The 23,096-nt window shown below is 53.1% G+C and overlaps 1 protein-coding gene across 2 annotated transcripts in view; it reads right to left on the bottom strand.

The window, feature by feature from the left end:
• Positions 1-23,096, bottom strand: part of LOC102463843 (C-type lectin domain family 2 member B-like) — a 56,988-nt gene that overhangs the window by 2,920 nt on the left and 30,972 nt on the right. Inside the window, exons 6-10 of one of the 2 annotated variants that reach the window (XM_075913827.1) lie at positions 8,406-8,493; positions 7,232-7,426; positions 4,430-4,528; positions 1,772-1,944; positions 225-328 (exon numbers count right to left, since the gene is read on the bottom strand). In XM_075913827.1, the coding sequence (XP_075769942.1) occupies positions 225-328; positions 1,772-1,944; positions 4,430-4,528; positions 7,232-7,307 (452 nt within the window). In that variant the 5' untranslated portion in view covers positions 7,308-7,426; positions 8,406-8,493. The remainder of the gene's footprint in view (positions 1-224; positions 329-1,771; positions 1,945-4,429; positions 4,529-7,231; positions 7,427-8,405; positions 8,494-23,096) is intronic. The other variant, XM_075913828.1, reaches the window with a different exon arrangement.

Raw genomic sequence — 23,096 nt, 5'->3', positions numbered from 1 at the left:
CCCACTAACACAGAAATCCATGTTCTATCCCCAAGACGCCACATCCCCAGCTCTGGAGATGGATATCCTCATATCCCTTTTTTTTCCAGATCCCACTTTTGGATCCACGCAGGGTGCTTAATACAGATTTCCCTCGCTCCCCCCTCACTACATACATGGAAAAATTCGGCTCTGTCTCAGTTCAGCACCACAGCCATCAAAACAGCCTGAAAAGAAGGACTCACGACGGGCTGTTGAAATTGGAGCCATTCACCCATGTCCACTGCTGATTCCCTCTCCAGAGGCCGATCCAATGCTCTAAGTCGCCGTTGTATCGCATCATGAACATCTGTAACCGAAAGAAAGGACAGAGTTTGATTCCACATGGGCTGCTCACAGGGATCTAGGCAGGTCAGAGTCATGTGGGTACAGAATTTTCCCTGAGATCTTTAAAGCCAAGGTTGCCATTTAAACCCAACATCCTGGGTTCCTCTTTAGCATCTTCACCTCAAGACCATCCCTTCAATGCTCCTCAGTCACAGCACCGTGCAAAAATTGCCCAGGGAATGTAGCAAGACGCTGGAGAACCCCAGAGAAAATCCCCAACACAGCCCTGCCTCATTCTGTGCACGATGAATGAGGCAGGGGCTCTGGGGGAAAACCTTGCAGGGAATCACAGGGGCACAGTGGCGGTGTTCCACCTTGGAAACACACAAGAGTCTCCGCAGGGGCTCTTGTGCATTTCAAAGAGGAAGTGCCATTATTGATTAATCAAATAGTTCATGGAAATCCCATCAACTATTCAATTCGTTGATTAATCTCATTCTAGCATCCCTAGTCTGTCCAACCTGCTCTTCAATATCTCCAGAGATGGAGACTCCACAACCTCCCTAGGCAATTTATTCCAGTGTTTAACCTCTCTGACAGGTAGAAAATTTTTCCTAATGTCCAACCTAAACCTCCCTTGCTGCAGTTTAAGCCCATTGCTTCTTGTCCTGTCCTCAGAGGCCAAGGAGAACAATTTTTCTCCCTCTTCTTCGTCACACCCCTTTAGGCATGGGAAAACTGCCAACATGTCCCCTTTCAGTCTCCATCCTAGGTGCCCACACTGGTCTACGGAAGGGCGTCTCCCATTTCCCCAGGTAGCAGAGCATCTGCCATTCATGAAGGAAGCCAGGTGATTCCTTCTCTCTCCCATGGGAGGGCGGCCTTGTGTGCAGGTGTCAGTGGAGTGGTTTGTTTTGGTAGGGTTTGTTATTGGAGGTGCTCACGCTACGTGCGTGTGTGCAGGCCGCCATCTTGGCTGACACAACGGGGATGTCCGCCGGGAACCTCCCTAGCCAGAAATCACTAGTCCTGCTGGCGGGAGCTGAAGCACCAATCCTCTCCAGTCAGGGGCTGTGAGGGCTCAGATCCACTGTGGGCCACCACAGCATGGAACCCGCGGTCTCCTCTTCCGTGGGTTACACTGATACCCGAGCAGCCAGCCCACAGACATGCCCCTCGCTCGTGGAGCAGCAGGTGGGGAGGGTCTGGACGGTCCTGAGCTCCCAGGCGAGTCCACTCCACAGTCTAGGCCCAGGCACCATGGAAACTCCAGCTCCCTCTCCGAGAGGCCTTGCTCTTAAATGGCGCCTGAGGAGCACAGATGCCAACCAGGGTCCTCATCCTGCAGCTTCAGGCTCTTTTAGACACCTGGGGCCAAAGCCCCGGAGTCCTTTGCAGACCTTGGCCATCACTCTGGCAAAGCCCCTGTCACCAACAGACTCTGCGTCTGTCTGTCTCTTCTCACCAGCTGCTGCTTGCTGTCAATCCCAGCCAGCGACGCGCCGAAGGCAGAGCAGTTCATCCGGCTGTCATTCCAGCTCAGTTCAGCCTCGGAGAAATAGTAGCACTTCCCTTGGTATCCGAGCCAGCCGTCCGGGCACCAGGGCATGAGCCGGGGCGGGGTTTTAGATACTAGCACTGAAAGAGAGCGAGAAACACATGGTTCAGAGTGAATTATTCTCTCCGCGCCCTGACACAAATGCCTCCCCCCCCGATGGAAATAAGCCAAGAGCTCTAAACTTCTTCATCCACATATCCGTTGGGATTCGGGCCCTACCAAATTCTCAGTCCATTTTCCTAAATTTCACAGTCATCACATTTTTAAAAAATCGAGTCTTTCTCGGATGAAGATATTGCAATCTTACATGTCACGGCGTTGCAGCCAAACATGTCAAAATATAAACACATAAAACCCTTAAGACTCAGCGTTTCACAAACTGGGGGACCCTGACACAAAAAGGCACCGCAAAGCTATTGCAGGGAGGTTACGATACAGCCGCCCTTATCTCTGCACTGCCTTCAGAGCTGGGCAGCCGGAGAGCAGTTGCTGCCAGCTGGGAGCCCAGCAGCACGGAAGTAAGGGTGAATTTGTTAGGCCCAAGTTACAATATGATCTTTACTCTAAGCAGCCACTGTTACCGCACGTGTAGGTCAAACCCAGAATCAATGTAACCAGCCTAAAGACAGGGCTATTTCATGCGGACGCCAAGGAGACAGCCTACACTGCGTCTCCCAGAGCACATCTATACAGCAATCAGGCACTCAAGGCTGGCCTGTGTCAACTGATTCAGGTTCATGAGGCTTGGGCTGCAGGGTTATAACCAGCACTGAAGTCCTCTCTTTAAAGACACCTGATTTCCAAAGTCAATCTCATGATTTTGGAAGCGAGACTCGTGGCTTGTCCCAGGCTTCGGACTATCAGAAATGTAGCTACTTTTGATATTTATAAAACACTAGGACTATGTCTACACTGGCACCCTTTTCCGGAAATGCTTAAAACGCAACAGTTTTCCGTTATAAAAGCGCGTCTACATTGGCAGGATGCTTTTCCGGAAAAGCACTTTTTGTGGAAAAGCGTCCGTGGCCAATCTAGACGCGCTTTTCCGCAAAAAAGCCCCGATCGTCATTTTCGCGATCAGGGCTTTTTTTCAGAAAACAGTACTGTGCTGTCTACACTGGCCCTTTTCCGGAACAGTTTTCCAGAAAAAGGACTTTTGCCCTAATGGGAGCAGCATAGTATTTCCTTGAAAAGCGGCTGATTTCTTATAGTAGATCGTCAGTGCTTTTCCGGAAATTCAAGCAGCCAGTGTGTAGACAGCTGGCAAGTTATTCTGGAAAAGCGGCTGATTTCTTACAGTAGATCGTCATTGCTTTTCCGGAAATTCAAGCGGCCAGTATAGCTGGCAAGTTATTCCGGAAAAGCGGCTGATTTTCCGGAATAAGTGGCCAGTGTAGACACAGCCTAGGAGATTGACACCTCATTACTCGGATCCTTAACTTCATTCATTTTTTGTTTTCCTGTATTTAGATCTTTGCTCTGGGGTGGGGCTGGGGAGGAGGAGGGCAGCTTTCAGGCTGCTCTAGGGAGAGAGGACCACCCTGGCCCTCCCTCACCTCAGCAACGTGGGGCCAGGGAGAGGCAGAGCAAGTGCAGGGCCTGGGGCAGAAAGGGGGGGTTGTCTCAGGCTCTGCTAGGGATGGATTTGGCTCAGGGAGGTGGCGTTCCAACACGGACAGAAAAGTCTTGCAAAGGCTGAGTCTATATAACACTGGCACAGCCACACGGCCAGGCCAGGGGAGTCTCCGCGGGGCTTGGGAGGCAAAATTCCATTCACGTGCGTGTCCCACGGCACTGAGGGGGATGCTGTGGGTTGCCGTGGTAACTACCGCGCCAAGGGCCCGTTTTGTCATTGCAGACTATGGGGGGGAGCAGGCGGAAGATGCATTCCCCTCCTGCACAGCAAATACCCACACGGTGAGGGCCAGTGACTATGGGAATCTCTACATCACGGGGGCCCTGAAATTCTGCAGCCGGACCCCTATAGTGACAGAGTGTAGACACTTCCTATCTCCACAGAAGGGTTTTTCCCTGTCGCTGCAGTTAATCCCCCCATCCCAGAGGCCGTAGCTAGGTCAGCGGAAGGATCCTTCAGTTGATCCAGCCGTGTCTACATGAGGCATGTAAAATCCCATTTAATCAGTTAACTAGTTAACCATTATGTAGAGTGGTCCCTGTTCTGTGGCCAAGGGCTGCTTGGGACAGGACAGGCCCACGGTGCCTCACTGTGGGCAGGTGGGGAGCTGTTCCAGCCCAGCCGGGCCTGGCCAGGCTGCCCGTTCACCATAACCAGTGGGTGATCTTTGCTGGTTAACCGGTTAACCATTCACAGCCCGAATCTACACCGGGGTCGGCGTGACCTCACCACCTTGCTCTGAGCATGGGATTTTTCTCTGCCCTGAGCCATGCAATCAGCTAAATGTAAACGTATCACACACATACCATTCGCAGCCTGAGTCTACACCGGGGATCGGCGTGACCTAAGCATGGAATTTTTCTCTGCCCTGCGCGATGCAGCTGCCTTGGTGTAAACCAATCACACACACACCGGGATTAGCCACTCACCTGACAGAACTGCAATCGGAACAATGAGACCGACAAGTACAACCGCCAATGCGACTGTACATGCCACCTGTTTCCTGAGCTGGCAGCCATGGCAGTTGCCTGAAAGAGAAAGTCATAGAATCATAGAATCATAGGACTGGAAGGGACCTCGAGAGGTCATCGAGTCCAGCCCCCCGCCCTCAAGGCAGGACCAAGCTCCGTCTACACCATCCCTGACAGATGTCTATCTAACCTGTTCTTAAATATCTCCAGAGAGGGAGATTCCACCACCTCCCTTGGCAATTTATTCCAATATTTGACCACCCCGACAGTGAGGAATTTTTTCCTAATGTCCAATCCAAACCTCCCCTGCTGCACTTTAAGCCCATTACTCCTTGTCCTGTCCTCAGAAACCAAGAGGAACAAATTTTCTCCTTCCTCCTTGTGACACCCTCTTAGATATTTGAAAACCGCTATCATGTCCCCCCCTTAATCTTCTTTTTTCCAAACTAAACAAGCCCAGTTCATGAAGCCTGGCTTCATAGGTCATGTTCTCTAAACCTTTAATCATTCTTGTCGCTCTTCTCTGAACCCTTTCCAATTTCTCCACATCTTTCTTGAAATGTGGCGCCCAGAACTGGACACAGTACTCCAGCTGAGGCCTAACTAGTGCAGAGTAGAGCGGCAGAATGACTTCACGAGTTTTGCTTACAACACACCTGTTGATACATCCTAGAATCATATTTGCTTTTTTGGCAACAGCATCACCCTGTTGACTCATATTCAACTTGTGGTCCACTCTGACCCCTAGATCCCTTTGTAGATCCCTGGTCAGTGGCTACATCAGGGTCTGCGCTACCTGGGTGCCAGGAGCGCTTTGCTGTCTGATCTCAGATTATCGTTGGGCAAAAATTCTTCAGAGGATGTTTACAGAAAGAACCTCTAATTAAAAAAGAAAAACCCACAACCCAGAGCTGTTGCAGGTGGCTGAAGATCAGTTTTGGCTTTGTCTGCTAGATGGGGAAGTTCATGTCATCCCCCTTGCTTGGCTGCCCTGCTATAGATTCATTTCCGGCCCCCACACTCAGCTTCCACAGCCCTGTGGAAGAAACCCCAAACAAACAAACAAACCAAAAAACCACCATGCTTATCCCTACCGCACCCCTCCACAAATCTCATTTGGAGGTGCACTGGAGTCCCGTGCAGAGAAAGAAGACCGTGGTGTAGATGTGACAGATGCACATTCCTCTGCAGTGTCCCAAATATCAGGCAGCAGCAGATGTATCCTCCTAGGCTGTGTCTACACTCACAGCTTCTTGCATTAGAAATATGCAAATGAATCTAAGTGTGGAATATCACCCAGCCTCATTTGCATACCTAATGAGCTGCCATTTTTTTCAGAAGAGGCTCTTGCGCCAGAAGGAGCATCTACACGGCCCCTTCTTGCGCGAGAAAAACCCTCTTGCACAATGTCGTTATTCCTGAAAATAATTGGTGTAACGGCATTGCCAAGAGGGTTTTTGTTATGCGAGAAGGGGCAGTGTAGATATCCCACGCTTAGCCTTGGGGGTGCTGCAGGGCTGGTGGCTGGGAGACATCTAGTTAAGCACTTCCCAGCCAAACCCTGCCTCTGTCACCCCAGGCATTCCCACACCCCAACTCCCTTCCCCAGCTCACTTTCCAAATTCTCTGCACCGTCCTGCCCCAGGTCACAACTCCCTCCCAGATCCTATAGCCTCTCCTGCACCCAAACACCCTCCCAGATCCTGCACCCCATTCTCCTGCTTTGAGTCACAGCCACCCAAATGCCCTCTCAGACCTCAAGTCGTCTCCTGTACCCCAGTCCCTTATCCCATGCACCCTTCTGTACCCAGACTGCACCCTAGACCTCACATCTCCTTCACAGGAAATTGCAGCCCTTGGTGACATCCAAAACCTTGAAGTGCCCCCCCACACCAAAAATAATTGCCCACCCTGATCTAGATAGTGCTGGGTCCTGCCATGAGGGCAGGGGTCTGGACTCAATGATATCTCAAGGTCCCTTCCGGTTCTAGTGTTCTACGGTAACATCTATGGACCACCATGCATTTTGAACAGCTGATGGATCCCTCTGGTGCATCTCGCCCAGCCCTGCCCTAAGGTGCTGAGGTCTCGTGGTGGTTTTTGCAGATACAGACAAACACGGCTCCCTTCTGAGACACCTGGCTATGCAGCCGTCGCTTGCTAGAGGCAGGCCGGCTTCTTGAGACTCGCAGTGGGCTGGAGGGGAGGGATGTGTGTGTACCAGGGCCCCTGCTTTTTCGTGCTCCTATCCCCACATGCATTCCCGGATTTTCTCCATAGGAAGGAGCCCTGCTCCCCTGGATTTTGGGGGTGTGGGCTGGCCTGGCATGCCAACTGCTAACCCTGGGGGGATTCACCCCAGTCCCCAGGCTAGCTGGGGCTGAGAACAGGTTTGGTTTCCCTGTATTTTTCAGTTGTATTTAAGGCACCACAAACACCTTAACACCTGCCCTCACACTCACAGGTGTTCCAGTGACAGCAACTGACGTCACCCAAACTCCTCCAACACCTGCACTGTGGTATTTGCAACACCCTGTCTGCACCAAGACAGAAACTGGCACCTTCTTTGCAAACTCTGGCTCCCCCAGGCTGCAGGGAGCAGTGGGTGAGATTTACTAGCCTGGGCTCTGCCCAGCAGCAGGCGGTGGGTGCGTGGCAGCGGGAGGGGTCAGAACAAGAAATCACATTGGTCCCTTCTGGCCTGACAATCCACGAAGCCAGAGACCCCCATGGACGTGCTGAGAACCCGGCTTGTGTTACCTGGCCTGGCTCCCTCGGGGTGTCCAGGGATACTGGGATAAATGCCGGTGCGCAGTGTTTCCCTAGCAGGATCCATTCTTTCCTCTCATCTCAGTGGGACGTGTGCGGGTCTCCTCGCTCTAACCAGCGCAGGCAGTCAGCTCTGGTCAGCCGGGGCCAGGAATCTCTCTAGATCTTCTCCAGCGATTAGCAGATCTGCAGTGCAAGAGGGAACAGCCAGAATGTGTAAAGGGCAGTTTCTGTGGACAACCACTTGGAAGGTCACAGAGACATCCCTGTTGTCCACGTGGAACACAGGGCATGGGAAGTTCTCACTGATACATGACTAGATCCCACCTTCCCAGTTCTTAAAAGGGTTCAGAAACCCCTGGCAAGGTAGAAACTGCTCCCCAAAGTGCTGCTGCCTCAGACACATGGCAGGGGGAATAACAGCTAATTCGAGTTAGGGCTTTACTTCGAACTCCCGTTTCACGGGCAAGAGAGACACTCACTCTCACACACACAGAGACACACACAGACACACAAAGAGACACTCTCACACTCACACAGAGAGACACACACAGACACAGATACACAGAGTCTCACACTCACACAGAGACACACACACACACACAGACACACTCACACGGAGACACACAGACACACAGAGAGACACTCAGTCTCACACTCACACAGACACACTCACACAGAGAGACACACAGAGACACTCTCACAACACACAGAGAGACACTCACACACTGACACACTCACACGGAGACACACACAGACACACAGAGTCTCACACTCACACAGACACACTCACACAGAGACACACAGACACACAGAGACACACTCTCAGTCTCACACTCACACAGACACACTCACGCAGAGAGACACACAGAGACACTCTCACAACACACAGAGAGACACTCTCACTCTCACACTCACACACTGACACAGTCACACGGAGACACACACAGACACACAGAGAGTCTCACACTCACACAGACACACATTCTTCTCTCTCCCTTTCCCTCTCCCCCACTCCCAGGAACTCTGCTTGTCTTCACCAGCCCCAGCGGGGTCCTGGCCCCAGCTGCCTCCCCCCAGCCTGGGCAGCCCAGGCCCAGACACCCCCCTTCACACACACACAACTGGGGCTCTCTTCTCCCAATCCCAGCCCCAGCCCTCTCACCTGGGAGCGGCTCTCACAGCAGCTGGTCCAGGGGACGTTCTGGCGCTGGAGATGCTCTCGCACTGTCTGCAGGGGAGACGGACTCGGCCTCCCATGGGGATAGAAAGAGAAACTAACTCATTCCCCGCCCTGCCTTAGTCACAGAGCCAGAGGGGGGGGGGAGGGTGGGGGGGGGGGGGAGGGACCAGGCTGGGGGAGGGGAAGTTCGGTTCCTGCAGCAGCAGCTGCTGTTCCCAGCTCTGGGGTCCCCGGTTCATTCCCAGGTGCGACGGGCCCCGCGCCCTGCACCTCTCAGTCCCCAGGGGCCTCCAGCCCTTCCCCAGGAATTGGGACCTCCCCCCCGGCATGTCCCTGGCTGGAGACCAACGCCTGCCCCACGGGCTGGCAGCCCCGCGCTTGCTGAGAGAGACCCTCACCCCAGAGCCACTGGTCCTGCCACCCCACAGGCTGCCTGCCTCAGCACAGGGGTGCCCCCCTCTTGGGGGGCAGGGGAGACGGGCGGGGAGGGGGGACGATGCCCCCTGAGTCTCACTGAGCAGCTTGTACTTTGTGCTGTGTGTTTGTACAGCGCCTAGCGCAGGGCCGGGCGAGGGGCGGCCCTGGGGCCAGATCCGGCCCCTTTCGATGTCGATCCTGCTGCCCCCACCACTGAATTCCCAGGCAGGGGCTCAGGCAGCAGGATGCCGGTTAAACGGCTCCCGGCTCCCAATAGCTACCCTGGCAAAGGCCAGAGTCGGGAGCCCTTCAAATCGCCACGGCAACCCCGGGTTGGCATCCGGCAACGTAGCAGCACCAGGGCCGGGAGCCGCCAGCCCTTTGCCATGTTAAGAAGATAAGAACGGCCGTACTGGGTCAGACCAAAGGTCCATCTAGCCCAGTAGCCTGTCTGCCGACAGTGGCCAGCACCAGGTGCCCCAGAGAGGGTGGACCGAAGACAATGATCAAGCGATTTGTCTCCTGCCATCCCTCTCCAGCCTCCGACAGACAGAGGCCAAGGACCCCATTTTATCCCCTGGCTAATAGCCTTTTATGGACCTAACCTCCAGGAAATTATCTAGCTTCTCTTTAAACTCTGTTCTAGTCCTAGCCTTCACAGCCTCCTCTGGCAAGGAGTTCCACAGGTTGACTACACGCCGTGTGAAGAAGAACTTTCTTTTATTAGTTTTAAACCTGCTCCCCATTAATTTCATTTGGTGTCCTCTATTTCTTCTATTATGGGAACTAATAAATAACTTTTCTTTATTTGCCCTCTCCACACCACTCATGATTTTATAGACCTCTATCATATCCCCCCTCGGTCTCCTCTTTTCTAAACTGAAAAGTCCCAGTCGCTTTCACCTCTCCTCATATGGGACCCGTTCCAAACCCCTAATCATTTTAGTTGCCCTTTTCTGAACCCTTTCCAATCCTTTTTGAGGTGAGGAGACCACATCTGTACACAGTATTCAAGATGTGGGCGTACCATAGTTTTATACAGGGGCAGTAAGATATTCTGTGGCTTATTCTCTATCCCTTTCTTAATCATTCCTAGCATCCTATTTGCCTTTGTGACCGCCGCTGCACACTGCGTGGAAGTTTTCAGAGAACTGTCCACGATAACTCCAAGATCTCTTTCCTGGTTTGTTGTAGCCAAATTAGCCCCCATCATGTTGTTAATTCAAAGCCTCCAGCCCCAGACAACTCTGGGGAGGCCAGTCACTAGCCCCGCCCCTTTGCCCCAGACCCCGCCCCTTTGCAAAGGTGAAGCCGACCCATCGCCATGTACCATCATAAGGCAACAGTGAAGTGAGGTCTTGTGGGGCTTGAGTAGTGGGGGAGGGGGGGGGTTGGCTGGTCTCCCCCCTTCCTCCAATCTAGCCACTGGAGGAGGAGGAGAGAAGGGGGACAGGAGGGCAGTGGGGGGCAAGGGAGGAAGTATGTCAGGGTAATGGGGGGCAGGGGAACAGGAGAGTAATTGGGGAAAGGTGAGACGGGGAGGGGAGCAGGGAGGGGAAATGGGAACAAGTGGATGGTGGGCGTTGAGAAGACATTGTGGGGTAAATTAGAGCTAAAGAACAGCACACAACACAAAGTCAAGACTGCAAAAAAACCTTATGGGACTGTGGGAAACTTGGTCACGCCCAGGATATGTGCACATACAGCTACCTACAATCACGCCGGACTAGAGAGGTTGCTGGGCCAGAGAGTGCCGGACTAGAGAGGTTGCTGGACCAGCCACTGGACGACCACTCAAGGTCCCCTCCTGCCCCACGTTTCTATGATTCTAATATCAGCTCCTCGCTTACATCGGATGCCCTAGGATCAGAAGTGTCTGCAGACGTGTAGCTAATTCCTGCCCTTTGGTGCAGGGAGTCGTTATTCCCAGTCTGAGCGGCCCAAAGGAGGCTGCCGACCTGGCTCCTACCAAACCGAAATGCTGCAGAGAAAGGAGAAATTCCCTCATCGTGTTTCCATGCAGCTGAGCTGCAGGGCGTCAGTCTTAGACTGAGAAACCCAAGTTCTCCAGCCGGTCCTGGACAGGCAAAGCTCCTTGCAGGACTGGGGCCCTGCTCACCCCCAGGCTAGCTTAGAAGGGGGCTCGTGAGGCTGAGAAGGGGCAGGCCACAGCTGAGGGAACTGGGCGGCTAAGCCACCCCTGAAAGAGAATGGAGCCAGCACAGAAGGAACAGCAGGGCTGGGGGAAGCCAGGACACTGGCAGCAGAAGGCGGCTGCAGCGGAGAAACCTGTAGCCACCCTGTGGACATCAGAGAGGGAAGGAAGGAAACCCGGGGAGAGGGAGCAGGAAAAGGCTGAGGGGAAGGTTGAAGATGGAGCCCCCCCTTGGCTGCTGGTTAGTGGGTGGGCCCGGGCTCCCCTCCCTCCCAGGGGAAGTGACGTTGTCTGGGCAGCGAATGAACAGACTCCACAGAGCGTGTCCCAGGCAAAGACTCAGCTGTCTTGGAAGGGGAACACAGTGGCCTGGCTGGAGGATGGAGCAGGCGTGGCGAGTGTCGGGCAGCTCAGAGCGGGAGGGAGGGAGGCGGCGAGATGCTCAGCGAGAGGCAGACGGGAACCTGGGACCTGGACAGAGCGAATTCCCAGAGCAACCAGGAGGAGGCGCCTTGGCAGGGAGTGGGCCCCGGGACAGGCCCAGTTTAGGGTTCAAACAAGCCAAACGGTCACTGAACCAGCAGCTCTCTGGCTTTGCCGCACCTAGATGTACGCTGATGTATGGCAAACACATATCAAAGAACTGTGGGACAGATGCTGTGGGTTTATTAAACACAAATAGGAAGAGCCACAATGCTCACAGACCTGCCAAATCGGCGTCACATGGTAACATAAACAGAGAAAACCACCAGCCGCCAAATGTAACACAGGATCCTCGAGATACAGCAGCAGCGTGCAGAAACCCCACCACCAACAGCACCGGAGATCCTGATTACAGGGACGTCATCCTGCAAGAACAGCAGCCCAACTCAGCCCCACCTCGTCTCTGGAGGCTGAATGAAGAGCACACTTTCTCATGGAGGGAAGGGCGCGTCCACAAAGAAACACTACAACAGTGCAGACTGTACTGTAGACACCATAGCAGGGAAAGTGGCTCTTCCATGGCTGTTGATCGTCCACTCTCCGAGAGAGGGTCACTAGGTTCGAGGGAAGTGTTCATCCATTGGCCTCAGGCTATCGACAGCGGAAGTAAGGCTGGGTTCACTGTACCTTGGGGTGTGAATTTTTCACACCTCTGAGTGACATAGCTCCAGCCACCTAACTCTCTAGTGTAGACGAACCCAAACCTGCAACTCATTTAAGTCACTTTCTAAACTTACATTCTGAAAAGCGCCAGCAACCAGTGAAACTGCAGTGACTCATAACCTGAGTTCAGTGCCACTCCCCCGTTACAGAAGCCACTAGGAGTCACAGCCAGGCCCAGAGCCCCTTGGCTAACACACCTCCCCTGGCGAGTGCCAGGCAGCTCAGAGCAGGAGGGAGGGAGGTGGTGAGATGCTCAGCAAGAGGCAGACGGGAACATGGGACCTGGACAGAACGAATTCCCAGAGCAACCAGGAGGAGGCGCCTTGGCAGGGAGTGGGCCCCGGGACAGACCCAGTCCCAAATTAATTCATTCTGGTTTAGCTGAAATCAGTCAAACTGGAATCTGCCACTCGCGCTCTGATAAGTGCCAGCAATCGCATGTTTCCATTTAGTCCAACTGGAGTGACTTTTAACTCAGTTTCAGTTCTTTTTCTCCATGCAGCCCCCTCCCTCCCCCCGGTGTCTTTGTTTTTATGCCAGTTGCAGAAGCCACTAGGAGTCACAGCCAGGCCCAGAACCCCCTGGAGCTGGGTGCTGGTCACACACAGAACAAGAGGATCCAGGGGTCTAATCCAAGTGCAGGTTCAACCTCCCAAATCCAGGACTCTGCTCTGGCATCATCTGTGGTCCAGCAAGGTGATGAATGGGGCTGGACCAAAGAGCCCCTAGAGCGGGAACCAGCTGGAGAGTGCAGGGTCTGTGGAGTGCAGGGCAGCGGCTCAGTGGGGCTGGCAGTAGTGAAGAAGCCCTGAGTTGGGAGCCCCTGGGAAGCCTGGTTGGGAGAGAGCAGCAGGGCAGGGAGTCTCGGCTGGGCCAGCACTAGCCAGGCCACAGCAGGGTGGGGAGCCCCGGCCTCGAGAGCCCCAGGGAGAGGAACCGGCAGCGGGGCAGCCAGCAGGGGAGCATTGACCTCCCCTGATCCAACAAACTCCCTAATCCGGGACGGCTCAGGTGCTGGACCAGGGAGGTCCAACCTGTGTATGACGAGAGACAACAGGTGGGAGCAGGCAGACGGGGGGAGGATACCAGGGAACAGAGCGACTGTCTTCCGTATCCGCCGCTGGGTGCACAGTCATCTGTAGCATGTGCATTAAGTTTGTTTGTCCTGGTGGATGCTCCAGCCTCGCTCCACCCCAAATCCCCACCCCTTCTCTGCCCCTTTCTCTGAGGCCTTTCCCGGGTCCACCTCTTCCCGTTAGGTTTAATGGTGTTAAACATAAATCCCATTTAAACAGTCAACTGTTTCAATTATTTTTACAAATCAATTGTTTAAATCGATAACGAATTAAAGGGGGAGGGGCAGTATCGTTCTGGCTGTCCAGGTGCAGGGTGGGGCTGGCCGGCGAGAGGTGGGGCAGGGGACAGATGGATGCCTTGGGGGGTGTCAATAAGTCTGGCTGGGAGGGCCAGAATCCAAGAGCCAATATGGAGGGATTGGGGTCTGTCTGGCACATGGGGTTCAGCCAGCGGGGCTCCGGATTAACATGAGTTAACCAGGAAGCCGAGTGCTCACCAGTTAACCCATTAACCTTCGACATCTCTGCTTCCTACCTCGCTCCATCGCCCGTCCCCTGACATCCCCCCCCCATTGCCCCTGCCCTGTCCCGGGCATGTGAGCCCCGGGGTGCTCCTGGCGCTGGCCCCTCTCTGCCCCCTTGTGCTGGGCTGGGCAAACGCAGAGCCAGTGGATCCTGCTCCTGACCCAGCGGGTTTCAGACTTTTTTTCTCATGTCCCGGGGAAGACAACGGTTGATGCCGTGACCCAACACAACGGGACTGGAGGGTGGGCTGCAGGGTGGGCTGAGGAGGGGAGCTTTGGGGTGTAAGAGGGAACTCCGGCTTGGGGGGGCAGAGTTGGGACAGGAGGGGTTTATCTCCAGCAGCTCCCAGGCAGCAGTGCAGGGGGGGAGGGGGCACTATAGACCAGGCTGCTCCCAGAAGTAGCCAGCAGCAGGTTCCCAGCCCATGGGAGTGCAGAGCGAGTGCTCAAGGCAGGGGCAGGGCACAGAGCCCTGGGCGCTCCACACACCTAGGAGCCGGGCCTGCTGCCGGCCGCTTCTGGGGGGACAGGGCAGCCTGAGGTTCTAGGCCAGGCAGGGAGCTGCCTTAGCCCCCCCCACTGCTCACCTGAGCCCCCTGCAGCCACGAGACCCAGACGTCCCACCGCCCAGTGCTGGTTGCGACCCGCAGGCTGAGAACTGCCGGGTCGAATACAAGAATAAGACGTAACTCAGTGGCTGGGCGCGGTTAGAGGAGGCGGTCGGACAGGGGCGCAGGAGGACAATGTTAAGTTATTCGCTGCTGTGCGCGTGGGGATCTTTCTGTGTGACTCAGCTCTGGAACACGCTTAGGCATTTACTCGCCATTTCCAAGGCGGGCGGCTGCTTTGTGGTTCTGGTTCCAAAGGGGCGGCCCCGTGTCGAGGCCTGTACGTTCCTCAAGCGCCGCACCTATTTTTAACAAAGCAGCAAACTGTCCTGTATTTTCTGCCTCTCCTCTCCCACCAGGACTGGCGGGTCCTGCAGCTGCCAGATCCCTGCTTGCCCACCCCCCAGCAATGGGGGTGGGGGGGTCCAGAGGCTGGCGATAGGGTGGGGGAGCAAGGCAGGAGTCGGGCGAAGCTGCAGGGTGCAGGGGCGGCTGCTCCCCTTCCTGGTCTGTGGGCACCGTCCCTGCCACGGTGCCTCCTCTTGGCCAGCAGCCCCCTCGCTCCTCACCTGCACGGGCTGCTCCCTGCAATGACTGGATACGTGTCACCCTGTGGCTCAACCATCTTCTCCCCCACCCCCCGCTGTCCTCTCCCGGCTGTGCCCCTTCACCCCCACAGTCCTGCTGCTCCTCCACAGCCCCTCCCCCAGCAGGGTGCATCCTGCTCCCAGCGCTGTGCGGGGACCCAGACTTGGTTGGAGCCCTCAGTTCACCCACATCCTTGCCAGCAGACGCCTTCCTCCCCCGCCCCCTGCCTCTGGCTGCACTGGAGAAGCTCAAGCTCTAGGCAAGGTCAGTGGAAAGGAAAAGCCAAGCCCTGTATGAGTCAAAGCCCCCGCACAGCGCTGGCACCAGGGAGATTCTCCACACCTCAGCAAAGCGGCAGGAGGAAGCATTTCCAGCCTTGCTGTGTCCCGACCTTGCAAGCATCACAGCAGCGGCCCACCAGGCAGTGGCTTGGCAGCCTCTTTACACACTCCCCCCCCCTCCCTATGCCCTGCCCCCAGGCAGTGCAGGGCTGTTCTGTGCCCCAGGCACCCTCCCCAGTGCTGCCACCTCTCTGGCTGGCTCTCTGAGGGGGCTCAGTGGTGGGGTCCCGTGGCCGACCTCGGCACTCAGGGCCCCCGGACTCTGGTGCACAAGGCAGCCTCAGGGCTTAGCCCCTCCCTGCCCACGTAGGAGGTGGCTGGGTTGTGTCTCTGGCCAGCAGCAGCTTGGAGGAGTTCGCTGCCTTTCCTTGGGCAGGAAGGGAGAAGCGGCCTCCGTCCGCAGGGGAGGAAGAGACGATCCCTGCAAAGACCCAAGTCAAGCCTTCTCTATCGTCCATTGCCCCTCACCCCCATGGCGGGAAGCAGCTCCCGTCCCTTTCCTCCTGCCCGGTGCCAAAGGCTGCTGCTGGCCCCCTTCTGGTGGGAACCCCCTCAGAAAACTGGAGGTGGGGCCTGTAACCCCAAGTACTCTCCATCCACTGCCTCCAGAGGACTGGGTACCAGGAGAGGAGAGTCCGTCCTAGGGGCCCAGCCAGGCACGGAGGGCGGAGAGCAAAGGGCAGGGAGGGGTGGGTCAGGTCAGTCGGCCACCCCCATCCCCGTATGAAAGAGAGAGAGAGAGCGTGTGTGTGAGAGAGAGAGTGTGGTAACCACGGCCAGTCACGCTCACCGCGAGCGAGCGTGAGATTGTTTCCTTGTGCTCCCCGTCGGTCGGGTTGTATCCATCTCTTGTCTCTCAGAGGCTCTGCTCTCTGGGGGTACGTCTACACTACAGAGTTAGTTCCAACTAACTTAGTTCGAATTAGTTAATTCGAACTAAGCTAATTCGAACTAACGCGTCTAGAACTAAAAACTAGTTCGAATTAGCGTTTTGCTAATTCAAACTAGCATGTCCACATTAAGTGGACCCTGAACTGTGGTTAAGGATGGCCGGAAGCAGTGCCGGCAAGGCATCAGAGGAGGACTTAGAGCGTGGAGATGCTGTCTCAGGCTAGCCGAGGGCTGTGCTTAAAGGGACCCCACCCCCACCCCGGACAGACAGTTCTCAGGGGTGCCCCGCTTGCAAAGCAGTCCTGGCTTGGAGTGCCCAGAGTACCCACACTGGGCACATCACACCACTCGGCCATCAGCCCGACTGCACTTGCCGCAGGCTGCCATCTGGGGAGAAGGGGCAATCGGGGGGGCTGCAGGAGAGCTTCCACCCCAAAAGCCCGCAGAGCCAGCCCAGTCCTCCCCATCGAGGGCTCGTGCCCCATTCCTCCCTCACCTTCTTCCACTTACCCTTCCCTAGCCCCTCTTCTTGATGTACAAAATAAAGGACAATTGTGTTCAAAAACGGAATCTGTCTTTGTTGAACAAAACTGGGGGAGACTGGGAAAAGGAGGTGGGAGAGGGGAAGAGAGAGGCTGGGAGAGGGGAGGGCAACTAAAATGATCAGGGGTTGGGAACAGGTCCCATATGAAGAGAGGCTAAAGAGACTGGGACTTTTCAGCTTAGAAAAGAGGAGACGGAGGGGGGACAGGATAGAGGTCTCTAAAAGCAGGAGTTGGGTGGAGAGGGTGCATACAGAAAAGTTCTTCATTAGTTCCCATAAAGAAGGACTAGAGGACACCAAAGGAAAGGAATGGGTAGCAGGCTTCAAACTAGTAACAGAAAGTTGTTCTTCACAAAGCAAAGAGTCAACCTGTGGAACTCCTTGCTGCAGGAGGCTGTGAAGGCTACAACTAGAACAGAGTTTAAAGGGAAGTGAGATCAAGTCATGGAGGTTGGGTCCATGGAGTGCTATTAGCCAGGGGGTAGGAGTGGTGTCCCTGGCCAAGGTTTGTGGAACGCTGGAGAGGGATGGCACAGGGGTCTCACTGGACCACTCTGATTTTCATGCACTCCTGCTCCTGGGTGTCCAGGCTGGCAGCTCTCCTGCCCTAGCCGGCCACTTTCCTGTGCCTAGTGCGGAGATTGTGGACAAGGTCCACGATGTCCGCACTAGACCAGGCGGGTGCCCGCCTCTTGCGGTCCCGGGCAAACTCCCAGGAGCCGCCAGCCTGGTCCCGGGAAGAGGGGGAGGGCTGGGGGGTATCGGGTGGGTGGCTTGATCTGTGCCAGGTGCAGGGTCTGCTGTCTGGGTGCTGGCAGACTTGCACCTGGCACGGGCACCGTAGCCAGCCCGTGCCCCTTTAAGGGCTCCGGGGCTGGGAGGGGGGCAATAGAGTTTCCCTGGTGTTGGCCAGAGTGGCCACCAGGGAAACCTGGGGAGGGCTAGCCTCCCACTAGTTCGAATTAAGGGTCTACACAGCCCTTAATTCAAACTAGTAAGTTCGAACTAGGCTTAATCCTCGTGGAATGAGGATTACCTAGTTCGAACTAAGCGCTCCGTTAGTTCGAATTAAATTCGAACTAACAGAGCGCTCGTGTAGCAGCTATGAAAGTTAGTTCGAACTAACTTTGTAGTGTAGACATACCCTGGGATATCACAGTGTATGAGGAATGCAAGGGAAGTTATTTCTGTTCATCACAAGTCACAGGCCCCATCTCAGGACCTGGCTGTAGTGCGGACATGATGTGGCTCAGACACGTGCTCTGGCGCTGGAAAAATCCTCTCATGTTGCAGCTGTACTCTTGCCTGGGGGAATCTCAGTACACTAGGACTACTGCCCAGTGTCCCCCTGAATGAAACTGGCTCCAGATGGTTCCAGCTCCACCCCTATGACTCATCTCCAGTTTCACTGTTCCTTAGAAATGATTCTAATCTGCGTCTAGTTCACATGGATGATTGTCTGGCCACCCTGGCTCTGGTTGTTGCAGCTTTGAATACAGCACAAGTCTGCTCTGTGGCCTGCTTCTGTGACTCTGCTACGAACACTGACATGCTTCCTGTGCTGATTTTGTGGCACCTGTGTCTCTGGCCCTGCTCAGATCCACAGCTCAGCTCTGAGAAATGCTCTATGTAGGGTTCCCAGGTGTACAGTTTTGAACAGACAGGCAGTCAGTCCATTATTTTAACTTTCTATTTTCGAAAACAATTTATAAAGTATTATTGATTCAATAGCACTGTCTTCAGCATGTGATCAGGACGATGGAATGTCCATTGTGACGTAATGGGAAGTGTGCGCAGTATTGGTGAAAACATCTGGCAAGACTAGCTCTATGCTAAGCTGGGGCCAAATGTGTCTGAACAAGGGTAATCAAGCACACACAGAGCACAGGAAACTAAGAGCATCCTTGCTCCCTGATTAGCCTGACCACCCTGTTAATGTGGATAGCCTAGACGATTGGACTCTAACCGTTTTTCAAGGGGACTGTCAGTATCAAGGCAATGATTTCAGATTCAACCCTCCACTTTCTGTTGGTGTTGTGAAATAGCCAAGCCAAACACCACAACTGAGTTTTATTAAGGGAAATACAATGGCACTGTGGCAGCAGGCACAGTAACACAGATGGGTCTGGACCCTCGCCTGTTATCAAGGCTTGGTATTGTGGACAGTGGACTGGTGAGGTGGTGGGAAGTGAAGGGGGGATGTGCAGTGGGGGAGATAGATCTATGGGTGTCAGTGCACTGTGAAGCGTGGGGGGTCTGAGGAGCACTGCAGTTGTGCTGGTGGGAATATGGGGGGAACTGAACAGTTAATGAATATTGGTGGGGGATTATGTGGGGGCACAGGGCATAGCGGTCTGTGGGAGGGCAATAGGCGTAGTAATTTGTGGGGGTCTCTGGGTGCTGTGGCATTGGGTTTAGGGGGCTAGAGGGGTGCTAGGCAGGGTAGCACAGTGCGGCATGGGCCTGCCCACAATAAGAAGAAGCATGATGGCATCAGCTCAGTGCCAGGAGGGCTACTGTATGTCAGTTTGTAAGCAGTGCCCTTGTACGAGGCTGGGTGGAGCAGGGCTGGACCTGCGGTGATATAATAATAAGAAATTATCAGTAGGGATATATTACCGACCACCTGACCAGGACAGCGATACTGACATAGAAATGCTGAGGGAGATTAGAGAGGCTACCAAAATAAAGAACTCTATAATAATGGGTGATTCTAATTACCCCTATATTGACTGAATACATGTCACCTCTGGAAGAGAAGTGGAGATCAAATTTCTCAATGGCTTAAATGACTGCTTCTTGGAGCAGCTGGTGCAGGAACCCACAAGGGGAGAGGCAATTCTCGATTTAGTTCTGAGTGGAGTGCAGGATCAGGTCCAGGATATAACCGTTACAGGACCGCTTTGGAATAGTGACCATAATATAATAACATTCAACATTCCTGTGGTGGGAAGAACACCTCAGCAGTCCAGCACCCTGGCATTTAATTTCAAAAAGGGGAATTATGCAAAAATGAGGAGGTTAGTTAAACAGAAATTAAAAGGCACAGTGACTAGAGCCAAATCCCTGAAAGCTGCATGGAAACTTTTTAAAGACACCATAATAGAGGCTCAACTTAAATGTCTACCCCAAATTAAAAAACATAGCAAGAGACCTAAAAAAGAGTCACCGTGGCTTAACCACCATGTAAAAGAAGCAGTGAGGGACAAAAAGGTATCTTTTAAGAAGTGGTAGTCCAATCCTAGTGAGATAAATAGAAAGGAACAGAAACACTGTCAAATCAAGTGTAAACATGTAATAAGAAAAGCAAAAAAAGATTTTGAGGAACAGCTAGCCAAAAACTCAAAAAGAAATAACAAAATGTTTTTTAAGTACATTAGAAGCAGGAAGCCTGCTAAAAAGCCTGTGGGTCCCCTAGATGATCAAGCTATAAAAGGAGCAATCAAGGATGATAAAGCCATTGCGGAGAAACTAAATGATTTCTTTGCTTCAGTCTTCACGGCTGAGGACATTGGGGAGATTCCTGAATCTGCACCGTCCTTTGTGGGTGATGAATCTGAGGAACTGTCCCGGATTGAAGTGTTATTAGAGGAGGTTTTGGAACAAATAGAAAAACTTAATGTTAACAAATCTCCGGGACCAGATGGCATTCATCCAAGGGTTCTAAAAGAACTTAAATGGGAAATTGCTGAGCTATGATCTGTGGTTTGTAACCTATCCTTTAAATCGGCTTCCGTACCTAATGACTGGAAGGTAGCCAACGTGACACCAATATTTAAAAAGGGCTCTAGAGGCGATCCTGGCAATTACAGACCGGTAAGTCTAACTTCAGTACCGGGCAAACTAGTCGAAACAATAGTAAAGAATAAAATAGTGAAGCATGTAGAAGAACATAATTTGTTGGACAAAAGTCAACATGGTTTCTGTAAAAGGAAATCCTGTCTTACTAATCTATTAGAGTTCTTTGAAGGGGTTAACAAACATGCGGACAAGGGGGATCCAGTAGATATAGTATACTTGGATTATAGTATACTTGTGTAAATTACATGGCCATGGGATAAGAGGGAAGGTCCTTTCTTGGATTGAGAACTGGTTAAAAGATAGGAAACAAAGACAGGTAGGAATAAATGGTAAATTTTCAGATTGGAGAGGGGTAACTAGTGGTGTACCCCAAGGGTCAGTCCTGGGACCAATCCTTTTCAACTTCTTCATAAATGATCTGGAGAAAGGGGTAAGCAGTGAGGTAGTAAAGTTTGCAGATGATACCAAACTGTTTAGGATAGTCAAGTCAGAAGCAGACTGTGAGGGACTCCAAGAAGATCTCACCAAACTGAGTGATTGGGCAACAAAATGGCAAATGAAATTTAATGTGGATAAGTGTAAAGTAATGCACATCGGGAAAAATAACCCCAACTATACGTACAGTATGACGGGGGCTAATTTGGCTACGACAAATCAGGAAAGAGATCTTGGAGTTATCGTGGACAGTTCTCTGAAAACTTCCACACCGTGTGCAGCGGCGGTCAAAAAGGCAAATAGGATGCTAGAAATTATTAGGAAAGGGATAGAAAATAAGACCCAGAATATCTTACTGCCCCTGTATAAAACTATGGTACGCCCACATCTTGAATACTGTGTACAGATGTGGTCTCCTCACCTAAAAAAAGATATTTTGGCCTTGGAAAGGGTTCAGAAAAGGGCAACTAAAATGATTAGGGGTTTGGAACGAGTCCCATATGAGGGGAGGCTAAAGAGACTGGGACTTTTCAGTTTAGAAAAAGAGGAGACTGAGGGGGGATATGATAGAGGTCTATAAAATCATGAGTGGTGTGGAGAGGGCCGATAAAGAAAAGTTATTTATTAGTTCCCATAATAGAAGAACTAGAGGACACCAAATGAAATTAATGGGTAGCAGGTTTAAAACTAATAAAGGAAGTTCTTCTTCACACAGCGTGTTGTCAACCTGTGGAACTCCTTGCCAGAGGAGGCTGTGAAGGCTAGGACTATAATAGAGTTTAAAGAGAAGCTGGATAAATTCATGGAGGTTAGGTCCGTAAAAGGCTATTAGCCAGGGGATAAAATGGTGTCCTTGGCCTCTGTTTGTCAGAGGCTGGAGAGGGATGGCAGGAGACAAATCGCTTGATCATTGTCTTCGGTCCACCCTCTCTGGGGCACCTGGTGCTGGCCAGTCGGTAGACAGGATACTGGGCTAGATGGACCTTTGGTCTGACCCAGTACGGCCGTTCTTATGTTCTTATGATATGACACATTGACCCTGGACAGACAGTCGCTATGAGGCAGTGGTCACCAACCAGTAGATAGGGATATACTGGTAGATCTTGTATCCTCTGTCAGGTGATCCTGACTGGTGTGGGCAAGAGGATATCAAGTGCCAGCACTTAAATGCCCCTCCCCCCACTGCTGTGGATGTCCTGCACTTTGCCTTGCAGCTGATACCACGCCTGGGAGTCTGCTGCTTTGTGTGCACGGCAGGGGAGGAAAAAGAGGGGTGCTGATGTCAGGGTTCAACATATACCATTCTGTATCCTTTCAACACAGGACCAGGGATGGAGTTTTCTTGCAGCTTTAGGTAGTGTTACAGGGCAAGGCCATGGGTGAGCCTGCCTTAGGCACACTCCACCACCATCTAGGAGTCACCAGCAGTGACAAAATGGAGCATACATAACTAACTCCTACCCCTGGCATGAACCCAGTCCTGTATCCAAGCCCTTATCATTGCTCTGAGCACCCATGCATCCAAATACCCTGCCAAAGCCTGCACCTAGAACACCACAGTAAATGCATGCTCCAAGAGCTGATCAGAGCCCTTCTCGCACTCCAGATCCCTTAAGCAAAGACCAGAGCATGTGCACCCAACCGTCTGTCCCAGGCTGATGAAAGAGATTGAGGATGGGCAAGAGAGGGAGGATAGAGGGTGCAGGATCTGGGACTTGGAGAAGGGGTAAGAAGGAAGCGGGAAAAGGGTATTTATATATAAGGTATATATTGGATTGCACTTTCAAAATGTTGGAGCCCCCTGCTCTGAGTTCTCTGACCCATGTCCCCATTGACTATGGGAGGAATCACTAAAATTTCACTTGGCCATGTTGGCGAGGAATCCTGTGGCACCTTATAGACGAACTGAAGATAGTGCCACAGGACTCCTCAACGATTCTTCATATTCAGACTAACACGGCTACCCCTCCGATACTTGCCCTTGTTTGGTGATGAGGATCTGGGACGGAGTTTGGGTGCATGAGGGGTGCTTGCTAGGGGGAGTTTGGGGGACAGGTGTGGGATCTGCCATGGGTCAGGGGATTGCAGTACAGGAGAGGGTGTGGATGGGAGGGACTTTAGCATATCAGCATAGTACACAAGAGAAA

The sequence above is a fragment of the Pelodiscus sinensis genome, chromosome 32 (genome assembly GCF_049634645.1).
Source record: "Pelodiscus sinensis isolate JC-2024 chromosome 32, ASM4963464v1, whole genome shotgun sequence".
NCBI lineage: Eukaryota > Metazoa > Chordata > Testudines > Trionychidae > Pelodiscus > Pelodiscus sinensis.
Note: the sequence above shows the minus strand (reverse complement) of the source record. Positions and strands in the feature narration are given on the sequence as shown.